General features: G+C 56.1%; 5 protein-coding genes across 5 annotated transcripts; 2 read left to right on the top strand and 3 right to left on the bottom strand.

The window, feature by feature from the left end:
- Window positions 1-617: 617 nt before the first annotated feature.
- On the top strand, window positions 618-1,779 carry BDP55DRAFT_692214 (26S proteasome regulatory subunit rpn-8; the record flags this gene model as incomplete). Its single annotated transcript, XM_060577080.1, has 3 exons — window positions 618-804; window positions 871-1,142; window positions 1,198-1,779. 3 exons carry the CDS (start codon window positions 618-620, stop codon window positions 1,777-1,779), a joined length of 1,041 nt encoding a protein of 346 aa, XP_060432240.1.
- A 251-nt stretch (window positions 1,780-2,030) lies between these two features.
- Window positions 2,031-3,023, bottom strand: BDP55DRAFT_726437 (uncharacterized protein; the record flags this gene model as incomplete). The annotated part of the gene is made up of 1 exon (XM_060579150.1): window positions 2,031-3,023. The coding sequence occupies one exon, from the start codon at window positions 3,021-3,023 to the stop codon at window positions 2,031-2,033; it is 993 nt and encodes a 330-aa protein (XP_060432239.1).
- A 494-nt stretch (window positions 3,024-3,517) lies between these two features.
- BDP55DRAFT_547699 (coproporphyrinogen III oxidase) lies at window positions 3,518-4,880 on the bottom strand (the record flags this gene model as incomplete). Its single annotated transcript, XM_060568769.1, has 2 exons — window positions 3,518-4,537; window positions 4,659-4,880. 2 exons carry the CDS (start codon window positions 4,878-4,880, stop codon window positions 3,518-3,520), a joined length of 1,242 nt encoding a protein of 413 aa, XP_060432238.1.
- A 2,064-nt stretch (window positions 4,881-6,944) lies between these two features.
- Window positions 6,945-7,581, top strand: BDP55DRAFT_547617 (autophagy protein Atg8 ubiquitin like protein; the record flags this gene model as incomplete). Its single annotated transcript, XM_060568758.1, has 3 exons — window positions 6,945-7,034; window positions 7,243-7,460; window positions 7,524-7,581. The coding sequence occupies 3 exons, from the start codon at window positions 6,945-6,947 to the stop codon at window positions 7,579-7,581; spliced, it is 366 nt and encodes a 121-aa protein (XP_060432237.1).
- Window positions 7,582-8,790: 1,209 nt separating this feature from the next.
- On the bottom strand, window positions 8,791-13,102 carry BDP55DRAFT_726434 (ABC multidrug transporter; the record flags this gene model as incomplete). The annotated part of the gene is made up of 3 exons (XM_060579149.1): window positions 8,791-11,891; window positions 11,944-12,865; window positions 12,974-13,102. The coding sequence occupies 3 exons, from the start codon at window positions 13,100-13,102 to the stop codon at window positions 8,791-8,793; spliced, it is 4,152 nt and encodes a 1,383-aa protein (XP_060432236.1).
- Window positions 13,103-14,713: the final 1,611 nt, after the last annotated feature.

The following is a 14,713-nucleotide window of genomic DNA, read 5'->3' as shown; positions in this document are numbered from 1 at the left end:
CCAAGTGTTTTTCGGTGCATTTGGTGCTATTTCGATGCGGCATGTGAGTCTCTTGGGGTCATCCCAGTCACCCGCAATTCTCCGGGCGCCTCACTTGACTTCGTGTCCAACTGTTACTTGTCACTTTGAGGTTGGTTGTTCCTGACGGAAACAAGTCCGTCGTTCAGTTCCTCAGTCAGCGACTCACTGAGCACGGAATGAAGAGAATCTCGAAGGCCGATTGCGGACTCGGCCTGGGGCCTCTCTTAGAAATCTTGCCCAATGAATAAACATCGGACGTGCGCTTCCATTTCCTCCCTGGCACTGTCGCACGGCTCGAGCGTGGCTGATCGCTGGTTGCGGCTCAAGAGGTTTGTGGCTGAGCGCCTGCTTACTCATATTGAGCTCCCCCACGTGATCTGGCGAGGCTTGAGCTTCCACTTGCTTGCACCTAGGCCCGATTCGTAGCTTAGCTGGGCGGGAAGGCAGCCTTAGCAGTTACGACACCACCACCACCATCACATACCCTGCCTCTACTACACCCACCTCAACCCAAAATCACTACCGACCGACCAAACCTCCATCTTCCCACGAACTCGAACCAGTCGACCTCACGAAGCTACGAAATCTCCTCTATCATGCCTGCCACCACTGCGGAGACTCTGTCTCTCGTTCAGCGGAATGTCTCCGTTGCCCCTCTCGTGCTTCTCTCCGTCGTCGACCACTACAATCGCGCGGTAGCCAAGGGATCGAAACGGAGAGTGGTGGGCGTTCTGCTGGGCTCAAATGACGGCAACAATGTCCGCGTATCGAACAGTTTCGCAGGTAAGGGCTACTCTGGCGGATGCTAAACACTTAGGCCATGCCCGCGAGACTAACCCATCCTTGCAGTGCCGTTTGAGGAAGATGAGAAGGACCCCTCAGTGTGGTTTCTGGACCACAACTACGTCGAGGGAATGAACGATATGTTCAAGAAGGTCAACGCGAGAGAAAAGCTGATCGGCTGGTACCACTCCGGTCCCAAGCTGCGGGCGTCCGATCTCGAGATCAACGAGCTGTTCAAGCGCTACACCCCCAACCCTCTACTAGTCATTATTGACGTCCAGCCGAAGGAGGCGGGCGTGCCGACGGACGCATACTTCGCCGTTGAGGAGATTAAGGATGTGAGTGGTGTTACTTTCCGCCATGTGAGGCCACTGCTAACAAAGACGACTATAGGACGGCACTACCACGTCAAGAACCTTCGTCCATACCCCGTCGATCATCGAGGCCGAGGAAGCAGAGGAGATTGGTGTCGAGCACCTCCTTCGTGACATTCGCGATGTCGCAGTCGGGACCCTCTCGACAAGAATAACAAACCAGCTCCAGTCCCTGCAGGGGCTGCATCTTCGCCTTCGCGATATCGGTGCCTACCTTCAGAAGGTTCTCGACGGCCAGCTGCCGGTTAACCACGCCATCCTGGGCAACCTGCAGGATGTCTTCAACCTCCTTCCCAACTTGTCCACGCCAAAGGGCGATGGCAAGTCGAGCGGCGGCGAGCTCTCCCACGCCATGAGCATCAAGACCAACGATCAGCTCATGGCCATCTACCTCAGCAGTTTGATCCGCGCCATCACTGCCTTCCACGACCTCATCGAGAACAAGATCCAGAATCGACAGCAGGCGGAGGAGAAGGAGGCGAAGAAGGACGAAGAGGCGAATGGCAAGGACGGAAAGAAGGACGATAAGGCGAACGGCATGAATGGCGAGGGCAAGGAGGCCTCTGACAAGGAGAAGGAGACGAAGAAAGAGAAGAAATAGACGACTGTGCGAACACGCAGTGGACGGAGAAACCACACGCATTCAAAACACGGGAACTGATACCCGCGATAGACATTGGGGCGTGGGCATGTCATAATATCTCGGCGTCCTGGGGGGCAAAGGCCGGGGGGGAAACAGGCAAATTCACAAGAAAAGAGTGTGCCTTGTACAATGATAGCATGTTTTGACTGATGCTCTGGCTCTGAGACACCCGTATTACCTTTCATCGAAGTGCTACAACTATCGAGTGACTACACATCCGCAACTAATCCCGCCATCTCCTCCCTACTCACTCTCCTCTCAGTGACATATTTCCCCAACGTATCTCCCCATTGCTCGGAGAGCAGACATGCGAGCAGGTGTTTGCAGCAAGGCACCCCGCCATCATCCACACCGTCTAAACTCAGCCCTCCGAACTGCCAGTCACTCAACTCACAAGCCGCGTTAATTACATCGTTGGCGTCGGAGTCGGAGTCGTCGGCTTCATCTATGCCCATGATGACCAGGTCCGATTCTGCTCCTCCTCCATGCCCTGCACCGGCACCACCGCTGCCGCTGCCGCCGCTGTCAACCGCCGGAAACGCTTCGTACGCAAAGTTGGCGCAGGAGCAGTTCCAGGCGTCGAGCTGGACAAGGTACGTCGTCGACGCCGAGGCCGAGGTCGCGACGGCGTGGTGTCTGCGGGTCATTGTTGAGGCTACGGAGCGGACAAGGTGGAATACGGCGGCGGCGGCGGCGGCTGGAGGTTGTTTTGCTGCTGCAGGTTGAAGGTGAGGGCGGGGTGGTGAGGACCCCTGTCCATCGGCGACCGCTTCGCGATTGGTGTCGGACGCGGTGGTGGTACTGGTATTGCTGGGTTGATGTTGGCGGGCGGGTGCGGGGTTGGTGGGGTTCCCTTCCCGGCTGCCGTGACCTTGGCCGTGGCCGGCGGACGCGGCGGTGGTGGTAGTGGAGGTTTCCGGGACCACGCGCGTGACGAGGTTCCGGTCTAAGAGGTCTAGGGCCGGGAGGACGAGGGAGGGAAACAGGACGTGGAGGGTTACCAAGAGCGGGCGGTGGGATTGCGGGAGGGTTTTGAGGGGGTTTGGTGCGTCGCCTGCGGTGATGCTGGCAACGTTGCTGTTGGTGCCGGCATTCGCTGGCGGTGGTAAGGGTGCCGAGGTGAGGGAGTTGATGAGGTTTGTAATGAGGATACGGGGCGTAGGCAAGATGTCTGATTGCGTTGATGCCGGTGAGAAGGACATGGCAAGCTTGTCCACCTGCCCTGCTTCTGAGCTATGAGTTATGTTTGGTTGCGTTGAGTGATTGGCTAGAGTGGTGGGGGATGAAAGTTGCTTGTTACTGATTGAGGTTTTGCGTGTGGTGCACCGTTGTATAGGCATCAGGCTCATCAGCTTCAACGCAGACACTCACCGGGCCTGGCTTCGATTTGTATGCCCTCGTGCTCAGTCTGCATTTCCCAACCTTATCACAAATGAGTTTATTCAAGTCACATTTCAACCCGAAGCTGGACTACCAAGTAGTGAGCACATCATTACTGCGCAAGCTGTATAGACGAAAGGTGGTGAACAGAAGGAAAAAGTCTCTTTTGAGTTTTGCCGCCTTACAGCTTTTGTCTAATAATCACATTATGTCCCGCCGCAAAATATGGCATAATCCTACAGCAAAGATCGCTCGCATCCGGTGCTCCGTATCCAGGTTTCCTCTTCCTGCCCCCTCCGTTTCCTCAACTCTTCCTCTAGACCCATTCCTTGGGTGCTCTGAGAACATCCACGAGGCGTTGCTCGCGGCTCTTGGGTTCGGGCTCGTGCATGTACTTCCAGCTGGCCGTCAGGGGCAAGCTCATGAGGATACTCTCGACTCTCGAGCCGGGGGTGTTGAGGCCAAAGGCTGTACCGCGGTCGTGAACCAGGTTGAACTCGACGTACTTGCCTCGGCGGATCTGCTGCCAGTCCTTCTCGGCCTCGTTGAAGGGCATATCCTTCCTCTTCTCGAGGACGGGAAGGTAGCCGGGCAGGAAAGACTTGAGGCAGTCCTGGATGAAAGCAAAGGTGTTCTCGCGGTCCTTTTCGGTTTCGTCGAGATCGTCAAAGAAGATGCCGCCGACGCCGCGGCACTCGCCGCGGTGCTTGTTGTAGAAGTACTCGTCGCACCACTTCTTGAAGCGCGGGTAGTAGCTCTTGTCGTGCGAGTCGCACGTCTCCTTGAGCGTCTTGTGGAAGTGTACAGCGTCCTCGTCAAAGAGGTACGACGGGGTCAGGTCGCTCCCGCCGCCGAACCACCAGGCCTGCGAGGTGCCGTCGGGGTTCGACGTCTCAAAGTAGCGGTAGTTGAGGTGGACCGTCGGGGCCATGGGGTTCTTGGGGTGCAGGACCATGCTGAGACCGGCGGCGAAGAAGGGGAGGGATTCGACGTTGTCGTCGAGGTTCTTGTGGTTCACGCGCATCTTGGCGATGGCGGGCTTGGGGAGGGTGCCGTAGACGACGGACACACCGACGCCGCCCTTTTCAAAGACGTTGCCGTCCTGGAGCACGCAGGTGATGCCGCCGCCGCCCTCTTTGCGGCTCCATTCGTCCTTGCGGAACTTGGTGCCGTCGACCTTTTCGAGCTCCTTGACGATGATCTGTTGCTGTTCCTTGATGAACTTTTCCATGCGCAAGCGCATGGGCGAGTCGACGGTAACTTCGGACTCCCGCTTGGTTAGGGCATCGCGCTCGGCCAGGGTCGGCGGATCGAGTTGAAAGGATTCTTGGACGGCCTGGATTGGACAGTGATGTTAGCGACGGACGAGCTTTGATGCATCAATGGGAAAGGCGGGAGCTCCGGCATTGGGAGGGTTGGGTTTTTCGTGGTGATAAAAGGGCATAAAGCTGCAGTACCATCTTGTAGGCGATGGGAGCTGCAGCAGCAAGACCAATTGCGCCAATGAGGAAGCGGCTATAAGCGGCGCCGGACTGTTGACCCTTGAACTGGGACTTTGGAGAGGATGAGACGAGTCTGCGAGCGAATTGAAGCTGTTGCTGCTTGGTGGTGATGGCGATTCTAGTGCGTGAACTGTTGAATTGTGCAAGCAACCTCTGTGTTTGCTTTGTAGAGGCCATGATGGGCAAATGGAATATAAATACAAACTCTATAATGGGAACGAATAACGAAGAAAAGAGTGACTTGGGTTGTTACAGGGAGGGAAAATCGGATGATTCGTTCTCAAGTGAGAAGCATAAGACCACTGGGTTGCAATCATGGACTGACTGGAACGTCGTTCGAGGATTGAGCCACTCAGGCCAGCTGTAAAAGTAAATTCCGAAATCGTTCCACGTTGGATAGGTGCGGGACCCCTGTCGCTCTGCGCCAACCTAACGGAGCAGCACTGCAACAGCACTGCATCCAGTGGCATCCACAGCCTGGACCGGGCTCTCTGCCGGCTTTGGGCCGCTGGAGAGGTGGGGTGAGGACCAGTGAGTCCGAGAATCGTGCATCTACCGCCGAACGCCGGACACGCTTCAACGGGCCTACGCGCGGTGAGGAATTCCCCCTGTATTGCTGCATGCTTATTTGTAGCTGTCATAGACCTAGGCAGCGATGATCTCCGTCCGCCCATCAGCTTGGCTTTCTGATCTTTTGGGCCAGTAAACGCAGAGCTCTTTGTTGCTCCTGTTAGCTCGCGTTCGCTCTTCTGTAGGCGGAAACGCATCTTTGGTTGCCCAGGATGGACTACCGAAATCCCCTTTTCCTCTCACAGAATCAATCAAAGTCTTGCAACAAGTCTCGCTGCTACAATTACCCCATGAAATATTCACATTTTCCCGTAGCTCTCGAGTCAGGTCTTCAAGTGCCTAGTACCTAGTTGGTAATGAGAAGCTGGACAAGGAAAAGAGCTTTCCATCACATCGGGATAGGTAGGCGCTTGCACTCGCTTCCAATAGCCACAGGGTCCCTGAGGTCGGTTATCGGAGGTCCAGAGTGGGGTCGCTTAAGTAAGATCGGCAGATAAGAGCACTTGGGCCGTGTGGGTTGAAGTCCAGTGACAGACTGACAGTGTTTCTGTCAACCTGGAAACTGAAGGGTCAACTGTTCCCGTGGCCGCTCAAAGTCCCATGGTGAGTGGGCTTTCGCAAACTGCTTCCCTCTCACCTCTTACTGGGGGCAAATGACGTCAAGACGAGGATAGGTAGCTTGATAAGGCATTGTTACAAACTCCTCCGTCCAAGACGCTCCGTAACAATGCATTTCAAGCGGCTTTGAAGACAACAAACAGCTTTGCATGCACAGACAAGGCCGGCTTGCGTGCACGTATCAGGAGGTTGCGACTACGGTGATCCCGTGAGAGCTTTCAGCGCTTTCAGTCCCGTCTGAAAAGGGACCCAGCCGCAGTTAGGCCCCTACTCTAGACCTAAGCAACTAAGGCAAGGTACTCATACTCCAATAGAATGGAACAGTGTGCCAGGACCTTCTCCTGTGACTCAAATCGGATCCAGAAGGCGTGACAGGCTGCCAGGCTGTGTCAAGTGGCTGCGTGAACGGTCAGCTGCCTGCCTTTGGTTTCTTTGCCCCTAGCACCCGGAGCACCTGCGCTGGTCTCATTGCGCCGCTGATTGCTGGGTTGCTGGGATGGCATCGGTGTCTTGCCCCGCTCCGATAATCCGATAAGGATAAGGACGGGAGGACCTGGAGTGAGGTGTGAAGGAGCTGATGCAATGAGGATGAGAATGAGGATGAGGAGGGGAAGGGGGGCGTGGGGTTGAGCACCTCTCTCACCGGCTTAGTCATTCCGTGACCACCAATGGAAGTCACTCACCAGCCATTACACAGCAGAAAGGTACCTTGCCTGGTCTTAGGTTCCTGCCTTTCTGGGTGCTTTGCTTTACCAACCAGCCGCCTGAGCCACCCAGACACTTCCACCTCAGTCAGTGACCGCCCATTCCCGTCCCCGTGTCTGACCCCAAGGCACCCCAAAGCAGGCGGCAACCGACCGTCCATCCTTCTTCTGCCTTTCGCAAACGGCCCCTCGTTACCTCAACTCTCCCTTCTACATACTCCGACGCTTCAGGCACCATCAGTCGACAAACATCGAGCCATCTATATCTTGACCGTCGCCCAACTCCCCACGACCAGCCCATCTGCAAACCCACAACCCACTTCACTTCACCCACCACATACCCGTCATCATGCGATCCAAGTTCAAGGACGAGCACCCCTTTGAGAAGCGTAAGGCTGAGGCCGAGCGCATCCGCCAGAAGTATTCTGACCGTATTCCCGTACGTCGTGACTCTCCTTTTCTTCGGCCTCATCTCGCCGTCATTCCTTTGTAGTTCCTGTACGCAGAAAGAGCTCCGCCGTTTCGCCGTGACTGCGTTCGTCAGCTTCGCGCGTTATTGTCGGGTGCCCCACGTTCCCCGACCGTCACCGCCGATCTGCCCATCTACCTCTACAAGTCCGAAAACTGACAAGGTCCTCACAACACAGGTTATCTGCGAGAAGGTCGAGAAGTCTGATATCGCTACTATTGATAAGAAGAAGTACCTCGTCCCCGCCGACCTGACGGTTGGTCAGTTCGTCTACGTCATCCGCAAGCGCATCAAGCTTTCCCCGGAGAAGGCCATCTTCATCTTCGTCGATGAGGTGCTGCCGCCTACCGCCGCTCTGATGAGCAGCATCTACGAGGAGCACAAGGACGAGGACGGGTATGTTTCTCGAGCTTTCGACCACCCTTAGTATGCTCTTTGTTGCTGACCTATTGTGTCCAGATTCCTTTACATCACCTACTCCGGCGAGAACACCTTTGGCGACTTTGAGATGGCGTAAGCTCCCGACGTTCTGACGGCCTAGTCACCTCACGGCTTCAGAATGTTCCCGGCGTTTCGGTCTGCTATGTAACGGTTCAGCACTTTTGGAATGGGTTTTCACACGGTTATCGGTCCCCCCCACGAAGTAGGGGTTTATGAAGATACGCAGTCACGTTATCGCTTGGAGTCACAGGATCAGGCGCGGCCCCTGACCTGGTCACAGAGAAACTCCTGCGATACTTGGGTACAATCCAAGAATTGAAGGCTAGCGGAGGACTATGCATGGAAATTGGCTTCACGGATACTAGGTGGAAACGTTTCCTTAGATCGCATATTCAGTCGCCTTCCATCACCTCTTACTTTCTCCCCCTATCTCTCACCTATAACTGTCGTGGGCTACGGTGACAATTCTTGGCATTCTGTATAGCACATCATTCATTAGCGCGCCGTGCCAATCCTTGACCTGATCGTTTCTCTCCAAATGTCCACCTATGTGAACAGACCGTTGCCATGGTGCTTCCCAAAGCCCTAGCATCGTGAGTGCCAGCGTGCCAGCATACAGTCCACGCGCCGAGGGAAAAGTGAAGCGATCCAAAACGTATTCTTGAGCTACGCCGTGTGAGAGAAGCCCCCTGAATGACGGTCAGAGAGCCGCGATCATGGTGCAATAATTCCATGCGGGACACACGAGCTCTCCGAGACCCCGACGAAAGTGATTTTTTCTGCTTTCTTCGGCTCGCCCCGGCTGAATTCATGCATAACAAATGTAAGGGGACGCACGTCACGTTGGAAACGCATTTTTGGAGGTGAGCTTGGATGCTCGGGCGAACAGATGGCACGTCTGAGGGTGAGATGACACGAAGGTCGACATCAGATTGTTGATGCATAGAGAGAGAGAGAGGAAAAGGCTAACGAGTGTGATCTGGTTTTAGGGGGCTGCGGTATTGTTGTCGCCCCTTTTTAATTTTCGGATATGCAGAAATTCGGACATGCAAAAATGAAGTTTGTTTTTTTATGAGATTTCAACCCATTCCTATCTATGAACTCCTAACTGATGATGATAACTTTGCGAGAAAACTCAAATTTGTCCCGCCCTCAAAGGGGTAGAGGGAACTTGATATTACACTTTTTAAAAAAAAAATCGAGAATAGATATGGAACCAAGTTTACGGAATAGAAAAAGAAATCAGCTCAGATGTTGTGTGCCATCCTTGTGTGTGTGTCCCTGCCTAGTGACCCAACATCTGCTGCATGGCGTTGAGGCGATAACTCTCGCTCTTCTCCATGAGCTCCTCGTGCCTGCCCTTGGCGGCGACGGCGCCGGCCTCGACGACGAAGATGACGTCGGCCTTGCGGACCGTGTGCAGCCTGTGAGCGATGGCGATGACGGTGATGCCGCGCGCCGCGCGCTCGAGGCCTTCTTGGAGCGCCTTTTCGCTCTCAGCGTCGAGGGCGGAGGTGCTCTCGTCCAGCAGGAGGAGGCGGGGCTTGCGAACCAGGGCGCGGGCGATGGCGACGCGCTGGCGCTGGCCGCCGGAGAGCTGGGAGCCGTTGGGGCCGCACTCTGTGTCGTAGCCTTGCGGGAGGCCGACAATGGTCTCGTGGATGTTGGCGAGGCGGCAGGCTTCTTCGATTTCTTCGTCTGTGGCGTCTTGACCGGGCCGGGCGCCGAGGCCGACGTTGAACTTGACGCTGCCGTCGAAGAGGGCGCTGTCTTGGGGCACGACGGCGATGTCGTCGCGGAAGTCGGTGCCGTCAAACTTGGAAATGTCCATGCCGTCGATCTCGATTGTGCCCGAGCTGGCGGTGTACATGCGCTGGACGATGGCCATGACGGTGGACTTGCCGGCGCCTGAGGGGCCGACGAGACCGCAGAATTGGCCGGGTTGGATGGTGAAGGACATGTTGTCGAGGATCTGGACCTCGGGGCGGGCAGGGTAGGAGAAGGAGACGTTCTTGAAGGAGACGGCGACACCACCGCGGCCGGGGGAGGGGCGCGGGTTGGGGTTGGCGAGGGCCTCGACGTCCTTTTCCTTTTCCTTGCCCTTGGAGGACTCGGAAGCGTCGTCGGCAGCCTTGCCTGTCGGGTCGGCGTCGGACTTGCTGAGGTCGAGGAGACTGAAGATCCTGGAGGCGGCCATGCGGGCGCGGGTGACCTCGGGGGCGAGGGTGAACATTTGGCCCCACAGCTGGGCACCGACGAGCATGGCGACGTTGATGATGAGGAACTGCGTCTGCGTGGCGTTGCCGGCGACGATCTGCTTGGAACCCCACCAGTAGGCGAAGGCGTAGATGATGTTACCGGTGACGTTGGCGACGGCGAGCCAAATGTTGGCGAACGTGACGGCCGAGATGATTTCCTTCTTGGGGTCCTTGAGGGCGCGCTTGTACTGGCCAAAGACCTCGTGTTCCAGGGAGAGGGTGGCGACGGTCTTGATGGAGTTGACGGACTCGACGGTGATGCCGACGGCGGTGGCGTACGCGCCGGCGTGCTTCTCCTCGAAGCGCGAGAGGACGCGGATCTGCATGATACCGGAGCCGAGGAGCATGGGCACGATGACCAGGCAGACGATGGCGATTCTCCAGTTCAGAATGTGAGAGTAGATGATGGCGACGAAGAGGTTGACGACGACGGCGAAGATGGTTCCCATGATGGAACCGCTAAAGCCACCGATAGACGCCGCATCCTTGGTGATGAGGGACAGAAGCGTCGAAGGGTTGCGAGCTCCGGACTGGTGCCACTCGAGCTCCTGCTGGAAGAGGGCACGGAACGAACCGACGCGGATCTTGTACAGGAGCTTCTCGGCAATGTAACCAAAGGCGGACCAACTGCATAAGTTGGCGACGAGTTCGACGCAGGCGAGCATGAAGAACAGGCCGGCGAAGAAGGCACCTCTGCTCTGGATGTAGCTGGGCTCGTTGCAGGGGCTGGCGACGCCAATGGCAAAACCGAAAATGGTACCAGATGCGCTGAAAGTGCAACCGACGATGAAGGCAGACACCATAGCGAGGAGGAGGTAGAGAATGTTAGGGCGGACCATGACGCCAGCCTTCTTGGCGATCCACCAGGTAGATCTGTCGTTGTCGAGACCGCTGTTCTCGGTTTCCAGGGCGGCGTTCTTCTTCTTTTTCTTGAGTTCCTTGGCCTCTTTCTTGAGTTGCTTCTTGGTCTTCTCGGTGACGACGGCCTGCGGGCCTGCCTCCGTTTCGATGGCCCGGGCAAGATCCTTGGGGTCGACGCCAGGGGTCTCGGCATCCACGGAGGCCGCAGACGACTCGACGGCGGTGCTTGCGCGAGAGGGAGCGTTCTCCTCCTCGGAGCCATTGATGTTTTGCAGGTTGACCAAGTTAGCGTAGGCGCCGTTGCGAGCGATGAGATCAGCGTGGGTTCCTTGTTCCATGATGTCACCAGCGCTCATGACAATGATGTTGTCGGCGTTCTTGATGGTGGAGAGACGGTGAGCAATGGAGATGAGAGTTCTGCCCTTAGAGACCTTCTCAACAGCCTTTTGGATGCGAGCTTCACTGGCAGAGTCCAGGGCAGCGGTGGCCTCGTCGAGAATCAGAATCTTGGGATCACGAATGAGAGCACGGGCGAGAGCCACACGCTGTCTCTGACCACCACTGACGAGCTTACCGCCGCTGCCGACGGAGGTTCCGAATCCATGCTTGAGGCGATCGATGAAGGAGGTGGCGTCAGCCAGGTCGGTCGCGTTCTGGACGAGCTTGACAATCTCGACAACTTCGGGTCCGTACTTCTGGGCGGCTGTGTTAAGGTCGGCGCCGGCCATGAGATCCTCGGCCAGCTGGGCGAGCTGGGGTCCGTAGAGAGTCTCCTTGAGTCTCTGGTGCTCCTCCTTGGGCGAGTTGACGAGACCGAGAGCAATGTTTTCGATGACGGAGCGGTCGAGGAGAGAAGGTTCCTGCTGGACGAGACTGATGTAGCTTCGGACGTTTCTGACGTTGAGGTTGCGGATATCCTGGCCGTCGATGAGGACTTGGCCTTGCTTGGGGTCGTAGATTCTCGTGGCAAGGCCGGCAATAGTCGACTTTCCGCTGCCGGAAAGACCAACGATGGCAGTGTACTTTCCACCGGGGCAGACGAGAGAGATTTCCTTGAGCACATCCGTGTCGGGGCGCGAGGGGTAGGAAAAGGTGACTCCACGGAGTTCAACCTCGCCGTGGACATTGGTGGGCAGTCTATCACCATCCTCGGTGACGGAGTCAATAGTCGAGTGCTTGTCAATGTCCTCCCGGAGCTTGACGAAGGCAGCGGCTGCTGAGCCGAAAAGGGGTAGAAGAGGAGCGATGGTGCCGAGCATGATACAGGCTAGTCGTGGTCAGCAAAGATATCCAAGGATTGTAGAAGAAAGAGTACGTACCATCAACGATGAGGAACACAACGGTGTAAATGTCACCCACTGAAGTGCCGTCGCCGGTTCCAGCGACTGACTTTGAGATGGCCTTGCTACCTTGCCAGTATGCGAGGGCGTTCGCAGCGTAGGCGATGAAGTACAACAGTCCGGCGTTGGAGGCAGCAGCAATAGCCTTCTTGATACCCTCCTTCTGAGCAACCAAGACGTGTCCTGCGAACTTGTTCTCCAGGCGAGGTCCGGCGCCAAACGCCTGAACGACGGCTACGTGAGAAAGCGCCTCTGAAGCGATGGACGAGGCCTTGGCCATGCCCTCTGACATGGCTCCGCTCCATTTCTGGATGTAGCTTCCGCAAATCATGGATGCGAGCAAGTAGGCGGGAATGAGCGAAACCAGCATGCCAGCAAGGGGTGCGTATTTGATGAAGCCGATAACGTAGGCCGTGACGAAGAAGGAGATTGTGCCGATGAAGTGACTGACTTTCTCGGACGTTCCGGACTGAATGGTTTGGATATCGGAGTTGAGGCGTGACGAGACTTCACCGGCCTGTCTGCTCTCGAAGAAGCCGACATCCTGTCTCAGCAAGCTCTGGAAGTACTTTTCGCGGAGGCGCGAGGCGAGTCTCTGGCTGACGATTCCCCAGCAGGTGGTGTGCGTGTAGATGAGGCAGAAGGCGACACAGGTGATCCAGACGAGCTTGACGACTTTGTCGTTGACGGCGTCTTGGTAGGCGGCCGGGTCTCCAATGCCGTTGGCGCAGGTCGCGCCGTTCATGTCGTCAATCAGCTGTCCGAAGAGAATACCCATCAGCGGGAACGGGACACCTGAGCCGACGGCGGCAATGGTGCCCACGCAGACCAGCGTGTAATCGAGCCATGTTGGGTTGGCATAGAAAAGCAGCTTGAAGAAGCTAAAGACAGTCTCAAAGCGCTGGTAGATTGTCAGTTACCTTTCGCAGACATAGCCGAGGAAGAGAAGGGCCAAGAAGAAATTCCTGAAGGAAGGATCAGGTCAGCCCAGCCCAGAAATGCAACTCACCTTTGCCTTTGGCTTCGCGACTTCAGTAGTCTCTGTTGGTGTTGTCTGTACTTGTTGTTGCTCTGGTGATGTCGAGACACCAGTATCAGCCTTCTCGGCCGCAGCCGATCGTGAGTCTTGGTCAGGCATGGTGATCCGACCTTGAACTGACGAACAGGTATCAGGGAGAGTTTGACCGCTTTTCGCAACTGAAGCAGATGGTTAAGAAAGGAGCTTCATCGCCAGCCCCCATAACACAGAGACTTGGCGTGCAGCTTGGTGGCAAGGAATAGCTCAGCGAAGCGTCGAGCGAGGTCCAGGGCAACCTTGCCGTTCTTGCACCATGCCAGAAGCAGAAGTGGAGGGGATTTATTTTTTCTGTGTTCATTGGCATCCGCACCATTAGCGGGTAATTAGGGGAGTCATTCCCAAGGCCAGCCAACGGTAGCGAGCAGTTGCTTGGCTTCGCAGGCTTTGATGACAGCACATTTCACAGAAGCGACTCGAGTGCTCCGCTGGGGGCATTGTGACTTGCCGCTCCGGTCCCCCGTGCACCCCCAGAGGCTGGCCAACTTGCAAGCAATTCAGCAAGGACTTCAAGTTCAGGGAGGGTATCCATAGGTGAGGTGGGTGGTAATGCAAAGTACCCTGCCGTGGAGTAGCCGAGTTAGGGAGCTGAAAGGGCCACGAGGGGGGCATGCCGTAACGAGGGAGGGGACGGCGACCGGCGCTCAAGGCCGACTGTGACCCCCCCTGCGGTCTGGTATACTGGTATTGCACTGCTTTCTTGCGACATTCCATGGTCCCCGTCCTCGAGGCTCGGGGTTCGTTAAGCGGCGAAAGACCACCTCAGTGACCAAAGCACCCACGGTAGACGATAGACGCTACTGCGGGACTGGACGGTTGTAGCGGGATGTGCAATGTGCTATGGCACGTGAAGGGTACCGGCAGCATCCCTGGGGTGGAGGTGTGCAATGTTTGTGGGCGAGGCCGCATGTACAGATGTACATTGGAGCATTCGCGATAGCATCTGATAGCGATTCGGGAGGGTCAAAGGGGGTGGTAGAATCAGAAAACCAGAGGGGAAAAAGAGCGAATGGATGTGGGGCCGAAGACCGGACTGTGGGTTCGGATCAGATAATATGTCTTGGCGGAGACGGCCCATCCCTTCCGGATTAGGTAAGGCTGGGCACGCCGACCCGAACGGGTACGAGGGTACGGGAGTAGTGTACGGAGCAAGGTACATCGGTACGGACATGCATGTTTCTTTCCATTCTTTGCTCCATGTTCCCTGCTCTACTTTTGTATGTAAGTATACTTTTTTTTTTTTTTTTTTTTTTTTTTTGCGGATCTGCACGAACAAGTTGTCCATTCGGAAAGCTTTACCTCCAAATTTCTTGATCCTTCCCTTCCCATTTCGCGAATGAAAAATTTCAAGAGAAGCCATGGCGACAGCCCCGGCCATGGCTCCTGCCCGGGGAAAATGGCGCATCTCTCTCTGTCTAGCGCTGGGCCCCCGTCGCCGCCAATTAACACCCACACACACCATTTCCAATTGAGGGTACATTCCACCACCACACCACACACCCACTCAATCCACTTCATCTCGAATTTGTAAAAGAAGGCGTCATTGGGTACACCTCTCGTCGCTGGTCGCTGGTGTGTTACAGTGAGGAGCAAGGCTAATTGCGCGAATCCAGTGTTTCGCTTTGTCTGCTGCAGTAAGAACCTTTGGCGGCATTAGCTTCAACGGCCGATCCA

This window comes from Colletotrichum godetiae, assembly GCF_030913485.1.
Source record: "Colletotrichum godetiae strain CBS 193.32 chromosome Unknown BDP55scaffold_11, whole genome shotgun sequence".
NCBI classification, from domain to species: Eukaryota; Fungi; Ascomycota; class Sordariomycetes; order Glomerellales; family Glomerellaceae; genus Colletotrichum; species Colletotrichum godetiae.
Note: the sequence above shows the minus strand (reverse complement) of the source record. Positions and strands in the feature narration are given on the sequence as shown.